The sequence below is a fragment of the Emericellopsis cladophorae genome (assembly GCF_022114955.1).
Source record: "Emericellopsis cladophorae strain MUM 19.33 chromosome Unknown NODE_26_length_287487_cov_117_473679, whole genome shotgun sequence".
Lineage (NCBI taxonomy): Eukaryota > Fungi > Ascomycota > Sordariomycetes > Hypocreales > Bionectriaceae > Emericellopsis > Emericellopsis cladophorae.
This window is the reverse complement of record NW_026250951.1, coordinates 44,427-57,751: the sequence shown is the minus strand read 5'-3', so window position 1 is coordinate 57,751 and position 13,325 is coordinate 44,427. Positions and strand designations below refer to the sequence as shown.

General features: G+C 55.9%; 7 protein-coding genes across 7 annotated transcripts; 4 read left to right on the top strand and 3 right to left on the bottom strand.

Annotated features, from left to right (window-relative positions):
* Positions 1 to 1,640: 1,640 nt before the first annotated feature.
* Positions 1,641 to 2,801, bottom strand: J7T54_003078 (Pfam:TFIIIC subunit; the record flags this gene model as incomplete). Its single annotated transcript, XM_051506882.1, has 1 exon — positions 1,641 to 2,801. One exon carries the CDS (start codon positions 2,799 to 2,801, stop codon positions 1,641 to 1,643), a length of 1,161 nt encoding a protein of 386 aa, XP_051361792.1.
* Positions 2,802 to 3,183: 382 nt separating this feature from the next.
* On the top strand, positions 3,184 to 4,876 carry J7T54_003077 (Imidazole glycerol phosphate synthase hisHF-like protein; the record flags this gene model as incomplete). Its single annotated transcript, XM_051506881.1, has 2 exons — positions 3,184 to 3,306; positions 3,359 to 4,876. 2 exons carry the CDS (start codon positions 3,184 to 3,186, stop codon positions 4,874 to 4,876), a joined length of 1,641 nt encoding a protein of 546 aa, XP_051361791.1.
* A 237-nt stretch (positions 4,877 to 5,113) lies between these two features.
* Positions 5,114 to 6,034, bottom strand: J7T54_003076 (uncharacterized protein; the record flags this gene model as incomplete). The annotated part of the gene is made up of 3 exons (XM_051506880.1): positions 5,114 to 5,321; positions 5,375 to 5,830; positions 5,877 to 6,034. The coding sequence occupies 3 exons, from the start codon at positions 6,032 to 6,034 to the stop codon at positions 5,114 to 5,116; spliced, it is 822 nt and encodes a 273-aa protein (XP_051361790.1).
* Positions 6,035 to 7,205: 1,171 nt separating this feature from the next.
* Positions 7,206 to 8,401, top strand: J7T54_003075 (uncharacterized protein; the record flags this gene model as incomplete). The annotated part of the gene is made up of 5 exons (XM_051506879.1): positions 7,206 to 7,249; positions 7,309 to 7,337; positions 7,411 to 7,847; positions 7,906 to 8,191; positions 8,247 to 8,401. The coding sequence occupies 5 exons, from the start codon at positions 7,206 to 7,208 to the stop codon at positions 8,399 to 8,401; spliced, it is 951 nt and encodes a 316-aa protein (XP_051361789.1).
* Positions 8,402 to 8,697: 296 nt separating this feature from the next.
* Positions 8,698 to 9,299, top strand: J7T54_003074 (uncharacterized protein; the record flags this gene model as incomplete). Its single annotated transcript, XM_051506878.1, has 2 exons — positions 8,698 to 8,781; positions 8,829 to 9,299. 2 exons carry the CDS (start codon positions 8,698 to 8,700, stop codon positions 9,297 to 9,299), a joined length of 555 nt encoding a protein of 184 aa, XP_051361788.1.
* A 428-nt stretch (positions 9,300 to 9,727) lies between these two features.
* Positions 9,728 to 11,389, top strand: J7T54_003073 (d-3-phosphoglycerate dehydrogenase; the record flags this gene model as incomplete). The annotated part of the gene is made up of 1 exon (XM_051506876.1): positions 9,728 to 11,389. One exon carries the CDS (start codon positions 9,728 to 9,730, stop codon positions 11,387 to 11,389), a length of 1,662 nt encoding a protein of 553 aa, XP_051361787.1.
* Positions 11,390 to 11,517: 128 nt separating this feature from the next.
* On the bottom strand, positions 11,518 to 11,772 carry J7T54_003072 (uncharacterized protein; the record flags this gene model as incomplete). The annotated part of the gene is made up of 1 exon (XM_051506875.1): positions 11,518 to 11,772. The coding sequence occupies one exon, from the start codon at positions 11,770 to 11,772 to the stop codon at positions 11,518 to 11,520; it is 255 nt and encodes an 84-aa protein (XP_051361786.1).
* Between the last annotated feature and the right edge of the window lie 1,553 nt (positions 11,773 to 13,325).

Here is a 13,325-nt window from a genome sequence, read left to right as displayed (position 1 = left end):
GGATTTCCCACAGACAAAAAGTGGACAAATCAGAGGTGTCTGGGACCTTCGGACGTTTCGTGACGATTTAGACTTTGGTCGGGACCCGAGGTGCCCGTTGGCAGCGTCGCGGGGATAAATGGATTCGTCACAGCTGACGACAGCCTTCTTCGATGAAGACCTGGAACCGAAACCAGATCGAGCAGCCGATTTTGCCGATTTGATATCTTGCAAGCGCACAGCAGGAACGACTTTTTCGCGAAGGGGGGATACGAGAGTGGCTTAGGTGAGCGCAATAGTCCGGCTAGGAGCGCATAACGTCTACATGGACGTTTGAAAGGATCCCCGGACCGTGCGGTGTAACGATAGGGAGCAGAAGAAGAGAAACACGAATAGGGAAGAGAGAGTATCAAACTCGGACCCGGGGGGAGGCAGCCGACTTGAAGCGGTGGAGGATGCGCGGAGAGAATCAAGGACGACCAAAACGCCGCCGGAGTATTGGAGAGAGGCTTCGAGTGCTGGTGCGGCACTGCCAGCATCACCATGTGGGGACACACTGTGTGCATTAAGGTCGCGGGGCCATTGAGCGCAATGGACTTATCAGAGCCAACGATAAGCACATGAGGCCGGACGCAGGGGAACAGTGGAGAGAGCACCGACCGCCAAACCCCCAAAGGCGACGAATTGACAGACACCCCGAAAGCCCCAATGGGGCGCTTGGCGCCTCGTGCTCTTGTCAGTCTGTCCGTCCTCGCCCCTCTCGCTGCACACGTTACGAGTCAATGGCTACCTCGAGGCGTTACGTGACCACGGACTAGAGATCTGCCTTTCCTTGCTTCGTGCGCATCTGCCATGCGATGGACGACGCCGCACCGGGCCGTTATCGGCGGTTGGTGGGGGAGAGAATCGCTTTACGAAGGACCCCTTGGCCGCAGACAGTGCCAAGTTGCTCTAGACCGGCACGCGGCTTTTGGGCCTTGGAGAAACCCCTGCCTGTCCTGACCCCGCGCACCACATCAGGGCCCTGGAACTGGAGCCTGGGAATTTATCTAGGCGAGACGTGATGAAAACACGCACATTCACAGGTATGCGCGGGTGTCCAGTGAGCCTTCAATTAAGCTTCTGCGTTGTGGTTCCTGGAAGAGTTGATCCAGGTCAACAAAGTTGTGTCAATCGGACTGATTACCAAATCGTTCTCGAATCGTGCCTATCGAGGTGCGTGCATTGTAGACCACGCACAGAGCAGAACACCGGGCTATTGATATTTCTGCTGGGTTTTCAATATTTCGACGCTGGTGACAGGGGCTGATTCAACAGATCGCAAACGTTCTCGACCCTGAGTCAGTTGGTTGGATGGGATGTGTCTGGGTCTTTGATATGTAGCCTGGGTGGGATCTTCCGTGGCTCCATTGAGAAAACCACAATGCTGCCGCAGATATGGACCAATTCGTGGCGAGGAGACACGCAACTCGTGATACGATCACGCGCATGAGCTACCGTACAGTCAGAGTCAATGTGTGCATACATCTACACGTACTGTTCTTTTGTACAGGGTAGGCCATGTGTGTAAGCTAAGTTACACGGAAGGTATCATGTCCACTCACTGGCTGGGACCAGGAAATGTCAACAAGAACGTAGTACATACAAAGCACTTCCATTCATCAGGCATTCGCCATTGGGGTATCATGATCAGACTCCTCTTCGTCTTCATCCTCTTCCTCACCACTCTCCCCCTCCCTCCCCGCATCACGCTGACCGCTGGTCAAATCCTCCCAATGTACGGGCGTGGGCGTGGACAACGGAGGCGCCGCCGCCAACTCCGCTCTTTGACTGCCCTCTATATGCTTCCACCTCGGCCTGCCAGGCGGCCGGCCCGTCGTCGTCTTCTTCCTCTTCTTCTTCAGGCGGCCCGTGGTGCTCTCGACGTAGTAGTTCTCCGGGTCCGTAATCTGCTTCTTCCGCCGCGGGCGGTAGTCGGGATCGCGGTCGTCACGGAACTGCTTGCCCTCGCCGTCCTTGGCGTACACGGTGACCTGGTCGGTGTGGCCCTTTTGGATCTTGAGGGCGATCATTCGCTCGAGAAAGTTGGCCTGCTGGATGCGCTCCGTGGTCTTGCCCCGGCCAATGGGGATGTTGATGTTCCATTCCTTCTTGATGGGCGCAAGGGTGTCCACTGTGCCGGACTTGGGCACGAGCATCTTCTCCTTGGTGGTGATCCGTGACGAACTGGCCGCGAGAAGGTCAACGTCCCCTGGCAGATTGCGTAACGTCGGCAGTTCCGCCGAGCCCTCGTGCTGTGCGAAGACCATGTCTGTGCCAATCATCTCGGACCACCGTCCCTCAAAAACTCTCCCCCGGTATGAGAACATTGGACGCTTGGAATGGAGATCCAGGACTTGGATCTCCTCTGCCTGGTCCGAGTCCAGGCCCTCCTGCTCGGCCTGCCTGGTAACATCGTCTTCCGGGTGTTGTAATTCAGGGTCGATATCGGGATCGAGCTCGTCTTCTTGCTCGACATCCGCCTCGTCATCGTCGTCGTGATCGTTCGCTCGGTGCGCGTGAGCGCCTGGCCCGCGCATGTTCGACGGGTCATTGGGTGGTTTCTCCCATTTTCTGTGGCGGCCACGGCTGGCAAAAGTATCCTTCAGGGGTGCAGCCTTGAACTCGGGATAAGAGAGATCCACAGTGAGGTAGTAGGTCTCGACCTCGGTTGTTGAGTACTCATATTCCCACTCGTCCTGTTCTTCGTCTTCGATGCCGACGGCGGTCAAAGGGTCGTCTGCCACGCCTACGAGAGCCGGATCGATGGCGATATCATCCATTCTGGCTTCTCATGAGACGATAGCGTACACGTAACAGTGATGGCAACATTGAGCAAGTGCCGTCCAAGCCCACGACGCGGTGAACAGGAAAGATGACGCGACTCCGATCAAAAAGCTGAGAACCAGGTCCATGTCCTCTTTCGGAAAACCCAAAGGCGGTCAGAGGCGGCAGATTAGAGACACGCAGGGGTTAGGCGGGGCATTGGTGACTTTCGACAGCGAATGCCCCGCCGTGGAAAGAAGTCCAGTGACTGTGACTCTCCAGTGAACCTTGATCGGCGCGAAGCAGACTTGTTGACTCACTGGCGATGCGTATATCTTGTCATATTGGGTGAAAGGAGGCCAGATTTCCCAAACCGAACACACCAGACTACTCGACAAGATGCCGACCGTTCACTTGCTCGACTACGTCGCCGGCAACGTCCGTAGCTTGGTCAATGCCATCGAGAAGCTCGGCTACGAGGTGGACTGGATCAAGACGCCAGAAGATGTGCCCAGGGCCGAGGTACGTGTTCTCAATACCAGACGAGACTGGAGCGTATGGCTGACATGTTCAGAAATTGATTCTCCCCGGCGTCGGTCACTTCGGTCACTGCATGTCCCAGCTCGCGCAAGCTGGTTTCCTTCCTGCCATCAAAGCCCACATCGAGTCGGGCAAGCCATTCATGGGCATCTGCGTTGGTATACAGGCCCTGTTTGAAGGATCGTCAGAGGACCCCGAGGTGCCTGGGCTAGGAGTGATCAAGTCCTCGCTCGGCAGATTCGACGCCACCGACAAGGCTGTACCTCACATTGGCTGGAACAGTGCCAACACTGGCGGCGGCAGCCTCTACGACCTGCGCCCCGATTCCAAGTACTACTACGTCCACACCTATCGCGAGGCGTACAAGAAGGGCGAACTCGAGAGCCAAGGTTGGTCCGTGGCCACCGGCACCTATGGAGGGGAGACTTTTGTCGGTGCCGTCGCAAAGGGCAACATCTATGCGACGCAATTCCACCCGGAGAAGTCGGGCGTGGCCGGCCTCCGTACCCTTCGCGCATTTCTGACGGGCGAGGGGGCCAAGAACCTCGGAGCCGCAGCGCCTGCACCCACAAGCGAGTTCAAGGACGGCCTGACGCGCCGGGTCATCGCGTGCCTGGACGTGCGAACCAACGACCAGGGCGATCTCGTCGTCACAAAGGGCGACCAGTACGATGTTCGTGAAAAGGGCGACGACCGCGACGTCCGCAACCTGGGAAAGCCAGTCGAGATGGCCAAGAAGTACTACGAGGCTGGCGCAGATGAAGTGACGTTTCTCAACATCACCTCGTTCAGGGACTGTCCCCTTGCTGATCTGCCCATGCTCGAGATCCTTCGCCAGACATCCAAGACGGTGTTTGTGCCTCTAACCGTTGGTGGCGGTATCCGCGATACGGTCGATACCGACGGCACCAAGGTGTCCGCGCTCGAAATTGCGACAATGTACTTCAAGTCTGGAGCGGACAAGGTCTCGATCGGATCCGACGCCGTGCTGGCCGCGGAGGAATACTACTCCCTGGGCAAGAAGCTCTTTGGGAACACGGCCATTGAGCAAATCTCGCGCGCCTACGGCAACCAGGCTGTCGTGGTCAGCATCGACCCCAAGAGGGTCTACGTGCCCAACGGCCGCGACGCGACCCGTCATGCCACCATCGAGACCAAGTTCCCGGGACCCAAGGGCGAGAACTACTGCTGGTACGCCTGCACGATCAAGGGTGGCCGTGAGACACGGGACATGGACGTGGTCGAGCTTGTGCAAGCCGTCGAGGCCATGGGTGCAGGCGAGATCTTGCTGAACTGCATCGACAAGGACGGGACCAACAGTGGGTTTGACCTCGAGCTCATTGAGCAGGTCAAGAGCGCCATTGAGATCCCCGTGATCGCGTCGAGCGGTGCCGGTATCCCTGCGCACTTTGAGGAGGTCTTCAACAAGACCAGGACCGACGCCGCACTCGGAGCCGGCATGTTCCACCGAGGAGAGTACACTGTGAGCCAAGTCAAAGACTATCTCCAAGAAAAAGGCCTCGTGGTCAGACAATACGAGGGCGACTTATGACGGGAGCAAGAGGTGGAATAATGGTACAAAATTGGTTGAATGGTTTTGAATGAAGAGATACTATAGACGGGGTGTGAAGGGCTGCAAAACGCACTAGAGATATTTTCAAAGGCGCCGGATGGAAAGAATAGGAAGAACGCAATATCAGACTCCGTACGACCATGAGTGGTATAGCAGTACAGATCCGTCGGGACGCCAGCATACGTGAAAAAGTAAAAAGTTCCTCTCCGCGACATCCTACACTTCCATACCCATGAACAGCCAGTCGCGGCTGGTCACGTCAAAGTCGCCTGCCCAGTGGTCGAGAGTGGTCATCTCGAAGCCAACCCACTGCAGGCTCTTGGTCAGCTCCACGGCGTCGTGGCCAGGAATGCGGCGGTCAAGACAAGTGACGATATGGGAGCAGTCAAGAGGGCCGTCACTCAGCTCAATCAGAGCCATCAATCTGTCAAGCGTCAGCAGTGTTTTGGGGGGCAATCCATTCAGCAGGAGACTCACCCTTTCTTCAGATCCCTGGCCATAGCGCCTTCCGAGTCAAAGAATACGAACAGTGTCCGTTCGCGGCCATTGTCGGCGACGAACGCGCGGAAGCTGGCGCCGCCAGCAAAGTCCCAGACCTCCATCCAAGCATCAACGTAGAAACCCTTGTTGGTGCTCGGACGGACGGCGACATCGCTCCCGCGGCGAAACGAGGCCGGGAAGGTGTCGTCGGGCGGCGGCGTCGGCAGTAGTGAAGTTGTGTTGTTGTTATAAGCACCCGAGTAGCTGGAGCCATACTTGGACGTCTCCCTCTCACCAAGAAAGGCCGTCTTCATGGACTCGCAGAAGAATCTCTCACATTCTTCCCTAATCGACAGTGCTGCCCCCCCTCGCCGGCTGCGCCCGGAGCTGCTCCTCCTCTTCTTGGGGAACAGGGCGACGTCGTTGGACGAGGTTAATGCGGCGAGGGGGGGGCTTGTTGGGGGGGAGGGTAGTCCTGAGGAAGGGACCTCAGGAATACCACTCGGCCCCTGCGGCCCCGGTAGTGCAGTAGTGGAGGCCCTTGAGCGAGGCGAGAGAGGCGTCGACGATGTAGGCGGAGGCAAGGACGTTGACCTTTTGGACAGCGTCCTCGCCGTAATTACTTAAATTACTACTGTAATTCATCATGGGCGCCATTGCTGATGGTTGGATGGGGGGGTTTCGGGGAAATGGAGTGTCGATTTTCGGGAGAGCGAAGAGCTTCGAGTCTCGTGCGGTAGACGAAAGAGCTTTAGCGAGCTTGGAACTGGCGTTGATGTTGGCGGACGGATCGATTGACAGAATTGTAGCGGTGGTGGTGAAGAAGAGACAGAGGAGAAGGCGAGAGAAAAGATGGGAAAAGTCGAGTGGCCCCGGTGTCTGAGCCAGCCCGAAGCGGGTCCAGTCTGGGCTGGGCTGGTCTGGCCACCCCGGTGAACAGCGAGAGGCCCCGGGCTTGGTGGGCTAGTACGGCCGCCGCAATTAGCAGGTGCGGCGGGGTCAGCTGCCCGTGGTGTGTGCTTCCGGCTGGTGCGGAGTATCGTCTGGCTAATCAGAGAGCGGGGCCAAGCCTGTGCTTACCCGTCTGCGGCCATTGACGAACGTTTCTCCTCAATCCGTCTGGTGAAACCATGTGCCTCTTGACACAATGGGCGCTTACAAACATATGAGATTGAGGGTTGCATGCACAGCACTGCAAGTGGTGCTTCAAACAAAAGGCACCCATTTGAGCCTGGCGCAGAGACAGCGTCGTCTTGTTTGGTAAAAGGTGTACAATGCAGTCAGGCGCGGATGCCAACGCCAAGAAAAGACATATCCACTACTGATAGCGTGGGATTACGGGCCCGGAGCTGAGGAGGTCGTTCGTTGCTTTCAATGTCGATGCCCTGACTCAAAGCTGGGCGTTCATGCTCAATCTGAACGCCTCATTATGCGTGGTCTTACCCCAATGCTGACCTGAGGAAGCAATTGGCACTACGGAGGCAGGGCTGTGATGATCTCCCAGGTATAGACAATCAGTCCACGCTCATTTTTCTTCACAAAGTCCATAGCCTCCGACTCTCCGCGAGTCCAGCGGGGAGGGAGCGGGGCACCCGTTGACGTAAACGGGACGATGCTTTGAGCCTACGCGCGCGTTAGCAAAGTGAGCCTCAACACACAATTCAATCAATGAGTTTCCGACAAGCCGTAAGAAGAGTGCAAGCTGTACAAGGATTTCTTTCATTTCCCAAGCAAACGAACCAATTCTTTACGAGTACGTGACACGCGACAATCGTGAGACCAACAAAGCTCACGCGATGCAGGGCAGCAGGTCCAACGTCTAGCCACCATGGCGGAAACAAACACCAACAATTACAAGTTCAACCACACCATGTATGTAGCCACCCAGGAGTCCATTGCCCAGGAATGGCTGACTTAACCAAACCCCATAGGATCCGCGTCAAGGATCCAAAGGCGTCGGGTATGCGCACCTTGATAACCACCCTCCATGAGCGTGCCCGTGGCTCGCGAGCTGCATATCTGACCTGGCATAGTCAAATTCTACGAGCTCCTGGGCATGTCCGTCATCAAAAAGCTCGAGTTCCCGGACAACAAGTTTGACCTTTACTTCCTCGCCTATGACGGCCCTACAGCGCGCTCGCAGGGCGCTGCTCCCATGGACCGCGAGGGCGTCATCGAGCTCACGCACAACTACGGCACCGAGAACGACGACAACTTCCAGGTCAACAATGGAAACAAGGAGCCTCACCGTGGGTTCGGCCACACATGCATCAGTGTCGACAACATCCAGGCCGCCTGCCAGCGCATCGAAGATGCGGGATACAAGTTTCAGAAGAAGCTCACTGACGGCAGGATGAGGAACATTGCCTTTGCCCTGGACCCCGATGGCTACTGGGTCGAGATTATCGGACAGAACGACTGGCAAAAGACTGGTGATGTCAAGGAGACGGACGTCGGGACGTACCGCATGGTATGACAGATTTCCCACACCCTGGCGCTCCACATTGCGCTGCTGACATACACTGCAGAACCACACCATGCTCCGCGTCAAGGACGCCGCCAAGTCGCTCAAGTTCTACAAGGACATCTGCGGCATGCAGCTCTTCCGCACAGTGGAGAACAAGGAGGCCGGCTTCAACCTGTACTTCCTTGGCTACTTGGGCAACAAGGGCCCTCACACGGAGCCGCCCAGCGACATCCAGACCGCCGAGCGCGAGGGTCTGCTCGAGCTGACCTGGAATTACGGCACCGAGAACGAGGCCGACTTCAAGTACCACAACGGCAACGACGAGCCGCAGGGTTTCGGACATATCTGTGAGTGTTACACGACGGACATTGTGGCGCGATGGCATACTGACAAATTGGCAAGGCATCTCGGTCGACGATCTGGAGCAGGCGTGCCAGCGCTTCGAGGACCTGCAGTGCAACTGGAAGAAGAGGCTTACGGACGGACGCATGAAGAATGTTGCCTTTTTGCTGGACCCTGATGGCTACTGGATTGAAATTGTGGCGCGGAACTTCTAGGTCCGCGAGGTGTTGGTTCCCATCTAATTACAGAGACGGCGAATTAACCTTTTCGAATATCGTGAACGGATTGATAGAGCCGTCATTCATCGTGCCCCTGCTCGAGATAATCAAAATGTCAACAGCCAAGAAGTGCTAGACGAGACTTGCATGACCCTAGCTAGGTCCCTGATTTATAATGGGTCTAGTGGAATTGTATTTATCTTCCGAAAGCAAACGTTCTTCGCTTTTCATATTTCCGTATTTCTATACGGACATACTCCATAGGTACTCCTGCTGTTCTCAGAGCAGCCACCATGGCTCCCAACAAGAAAATGACCACCGTCACCGCAGCTGACGTGTTTCCCGCATTGTACATGTATCTGTTCCTCATTATCGAGGTAAGCATGGAGTCCCGTCCTCTCACGGCGACACACTGATCATGTAGCCGGGCATCATTTGGATCGCACTGCCTCTGATATTGGTCGACCCATCTCACCATTTCCACTCCTTGGCACCCGCAGGTCTCACGTCCGGTCCGTACTTTACAACATCACCCTCGTCGCCACCCGCCAGCTTCCTGCAGGTATGGCACACCCCCCAGACACGGGAGCTTCTGTATCTCTACGTCGCAGCCATGGCCTTTAGCGCCGTCGTCGAGCCCATGCTGCTGTACCTGGCGCGATACAAGCTGCACGACGCGCGGGACACGGAGCTCGTCGCCACGGGCGTCCTGCTGAGCTTCCTTGCCTTTGACGTGTTTCACGCGGCCGCGAACTGGGCCGTCGTGGGCAGCGAGTCGCTCACGGGGGACATGTACGCTGCCATCAACTTCTGGATCCCCGTGGTGTGGGTCGTCATCAGGAGCATGTGGCTTCTGGGCGTGGGCCGGAGCGTCACACACTGCAAGACTGAATAGCCGCACTGCTTCCCCACGGAGGCTGCCATGAATGATTCAAGAAGCTACTACGTAGCATCACCCCACACCAAGGATATACCTGAGCCTGGCGTGAACCCCGCGGGGAAGCTATGCAGCTAGTGCAGCGGAGCGTGGGGAGCATACTACTCACATACATGCAGAGGGGACGAGACCCTTAAATCGGGAAGAACATGTGCGGCGTATTTGGGAATGTCTCCTTTGAGCATTTTCCAACGTGGGGGGTTGTCCAGGTTAGATAATGGCATTATGTGCCTGTTTGACCAGGCGGCCTCGTGTCGCCTTGATCACCCACGTACCACATACGCAGCATGCCATTGATTGTCGTGCCACTTTGCCCGATCGCGCAGACTCTCTTCCCTTTTACTTTTGCAAACTGAAAGCGATCAAGAATTAACCTGTAGAATATCATGCTCAGGATGTCGCGTCCAACCATTCTAGTACCGGAGAAACTATCCCAAGAAGGTCTCGCCTTACTGTCACCACACTTTGACATCACCGTCACAAGCCTCACCCCCGAGGAACTCATCGCCCAGATCCCCTCCTACCATGCCCTCATCATCCGCTCAGAGACAAAAGTGACGGCCGAGGTATTGCTCGCAGCAAAGAACCTCAAGGTCGTCGCGCGAGCCGGCGTTGGCGTCGACAATATCGACGTACCCGCCGCGACCTCGCGCGGTGTCATCGTAGTCAACTCACCCAGCGGCAACATTGCCGCCGCTGCCGAACACACCATCGCCCTGCTTCTCGCTACGGCACGTAACATTGGTCAAGCAGATGGTGGCTCGAAATTGGGCAAGTGGGAGAGAAGCAAACTCGTCGGCATAGAGGTGGGCCGCAAGACCCTTGGCATCATCGGCTTGGGCAAAGTCGGCATTCGCGTCGCCCGTATGGCCAAGGGGCTGGGCATGAAGGTGGTCGCGGTCGATCCGTTTGCGAGCCCGGATATGGCGAAGCAAGAAGGCGTCGCGCTGGCGGCTGACCTGGACGCGATGCTGCCCGTCGTGGACTTTTTGACGATACACACACCTCTCCTTGCGACGACGATGGATCTCATCGGAGAGAAGGAGTTGAGAAGAATGAAGCCCTCGGCGCGAGTCCTCAACGTCGCGAGGGGCGGAGTATACAATGAGGAAGCTTTGCTGAACGCGCTGGAGCAGGGTTGGATCGGGGGCGCTGGGCTGGACGTGTTCACGTCCGAGCCGCCCAAGCAGCATTCCGCGGCTGCGAGGCTGACGAGCCACCCCAAAGTCGTGGCCACGCCTCATCTCGGCGCTTCCACCGTCGAGGCGCAGGAGAATGTCTCGCTGGACGTATGCAACCAGGTCCTCGCCATCTTACAGGGGGGACTGCCCACGAGTGCCGTCAACGCGCCCATTATCCTCCCCGAGGAGTACGGCAAGCTGCAGCCTGCCGTGCAGTTGGTCGAGAAGATGGGCAAGCTGTATACGCAACACTTTGTCGGCTTGCGGGGTGGCATGCTCGGTGGACGGAAATTTGAGCTCACCTACCACGGCGACCTGGCTGGCATGCCCAACACGAAGCCCCTTTACGCGGCGCTCGTCAAGGGGCTCGTTGCGGATATTAGTGATTCACACATTAACATTGTCAATGCCACCCTCGTCGCCAAGGAAAAGGGCCTTGTTATCAACGAGACGTTTAACAACGACACCAAGGACCTGCTGTACGCGAATCTGGTCACGCTTCGAGCATATGACTCGAGCCATTGTTCGAGCGAGCAGATCATTGAGGGGTTCACATCGGACCAGAGAGGCTACATCTCCAAGCTCGACCGCTTCAGCGCCAGTTTCTCGCCCGAGGGCACCCTCATTGTCCTTCACAACTACGACCAGCCCGGTAAGATTGGAGGCGTGGGGACGGTGTTGGGTAGTCATGGGGTGAACATTCGGTTCATGCAGGTCGCCAGCCTGGATGCCACCATGGAGATGCAAAATGGCAAGGGAAATGAGGCGCTGATGATCCTTGGTGTGGATGGCCAGATGAGCGCCGAGGTCATTGATGATCTGCGAAAGTCAGAAGGCGTGCTGAACGTGAGCTTGGTGGTCTTGTAGGGATTGTTGCACTTTTTGTTCCCGTAGGTTTGCCAATTCGCTTTTATTTCCTGTCAATCGCTGTTCATTGTCTCCGCTGCGCTGTGAACACATTGGCCTGCCATCGCTGCTGAACTTTTGTCCTTCCCTTATCCCGCAGGTACCATGTCCTCAGGTTCAACCTCTTCGATTGAATCCATGACTACATCCTGCTCATCATGCAGAAGATCGCTGAAACTCCAGTCCGATTCTGTCAGGTCCTCTTCGCCGTCTGGCATGTTCCCAACCTGCGCCTCTATTCTCTCCCTCTGCCGCTCGCTCAGCCATGTCCAGGCCCTCGCGGTGATTGCCTGTACATTTTCATCGGAGATCTGTCCCGGTTGTGATGTTATCCACGCGTCCATCTCGGTTTTGATCTGTGCTGGCCATTCTTCCGGGAGTCCCTCTTTCAACAGCTCTTGCCACAGCTCCACCCCCTTTCTGTGCTTGCACACGGCGCAGGTCGTTTCGACGTATTGGCTGACCAATACCGTCGTGCATGGTATTGGACTGTACATCAACCGGAGTTGACAGAATGTCCAGTATAAGGCGTCGACATCTGGCTCAGGGGATACCCATCCGCAAGCAGCGCACCTCGGATAGCAATCGTGGCAGAAGCACATGCTGCAGAACTGAATGCCTCAAGTCGTGCGGCTAGGGGTGCCTGTTGACGTAGAGAGCGAATAAATGTGGTTAGGACGGACAGTATGCGTGTGGATATGTGAAAAAAACCAGAGATGTTCATTGCGGACTCGTCCAAGGAGGGTTCGGCTGGTCGATAGGTTGGCGGAACAACTTCATAGACTACAGGTGTTACTGTATGTAGTACTTTGGAGCACGGAACCTTTTGTATTGTGAAGGCTATGTTGCTGCATAATAAGTCATGGCTTGAGATGACTGGCTCTTGCTCTCTTTTTGCCATCAGCTAGAAGAGAAGAGGCACTAAAGGACTGGAAGGACCCGTCATCACAGGCACTACCCTCCTATACAATTTATTTCGAATATATAAGATGAGATGGAGGGACTGGGTCGTGTGAGTTACCTGAAAGCCACTGGCGATCAACATGTAGATGGTTCCCATCGCTTTTCTGGAGTTGAGTCTTATACTCACTCTGTTTTTCACCACTCGCTACCTACCCTTGTTGTCTCGGTGATCTTTGATATCCAAACTTCATGAAATCTCAGCAAGTTTTCTTATTACGACAGTGACTCGGCCAGTTTCAATTCCCGGCCCGCAAGCAAACAGCTTTGGGCGTTCGTTGCTCCACCTCAATCAACAACAGGGTTGACGGGACATTAGCGCGTAGCCTACCCTGCACATGCAATAGGCTCGTACCTGGCCATAGACTGGTAGACTTGGCCCCCTACTTCTCCAATGCACTAGAAGTGCGCGCTCCTGTGTCATCATTCCTTCGGAGCTTGAAACATGTTCCATCAAGGAGTTTATTAAAAATTCGACCAGACATTTTTTCCTAAGCTAGCTTTTTCGACCACCAACAGTGGGCACTCGATTGCTAGACATGGCACCCGGCAGGGCCTCTGCATTAGCGAGCATTATCATATCAAAAGACACAATGAACGCCAGGCTCGAACAACGTCAACGCCGTTCTCCTGACTCAGCTTGTGGCGAGGAGGCTCTTGTTCTAACTTCTCCGCCCTTCACACCAATTGAGAGTATTGCCTAAAGTGGTAATAGCCCAAGATCATACTCCGTACTAACACCATCTCTACACCGAGCTCCTCGGTGGTAATGTACTACATTCTGTACCACTTAAATCCACCGCTCAAGACGTCAAGGACCCGTGCGACTTCAATTGCCCTACTTCTAAAGTGCTGCCTGCCCTTCCACTGGCAAGGGATGTGCTGGCTTACCATGCTCGTGGGTGAGATTCCCCGGGCCGACACCCGATCCCCGATC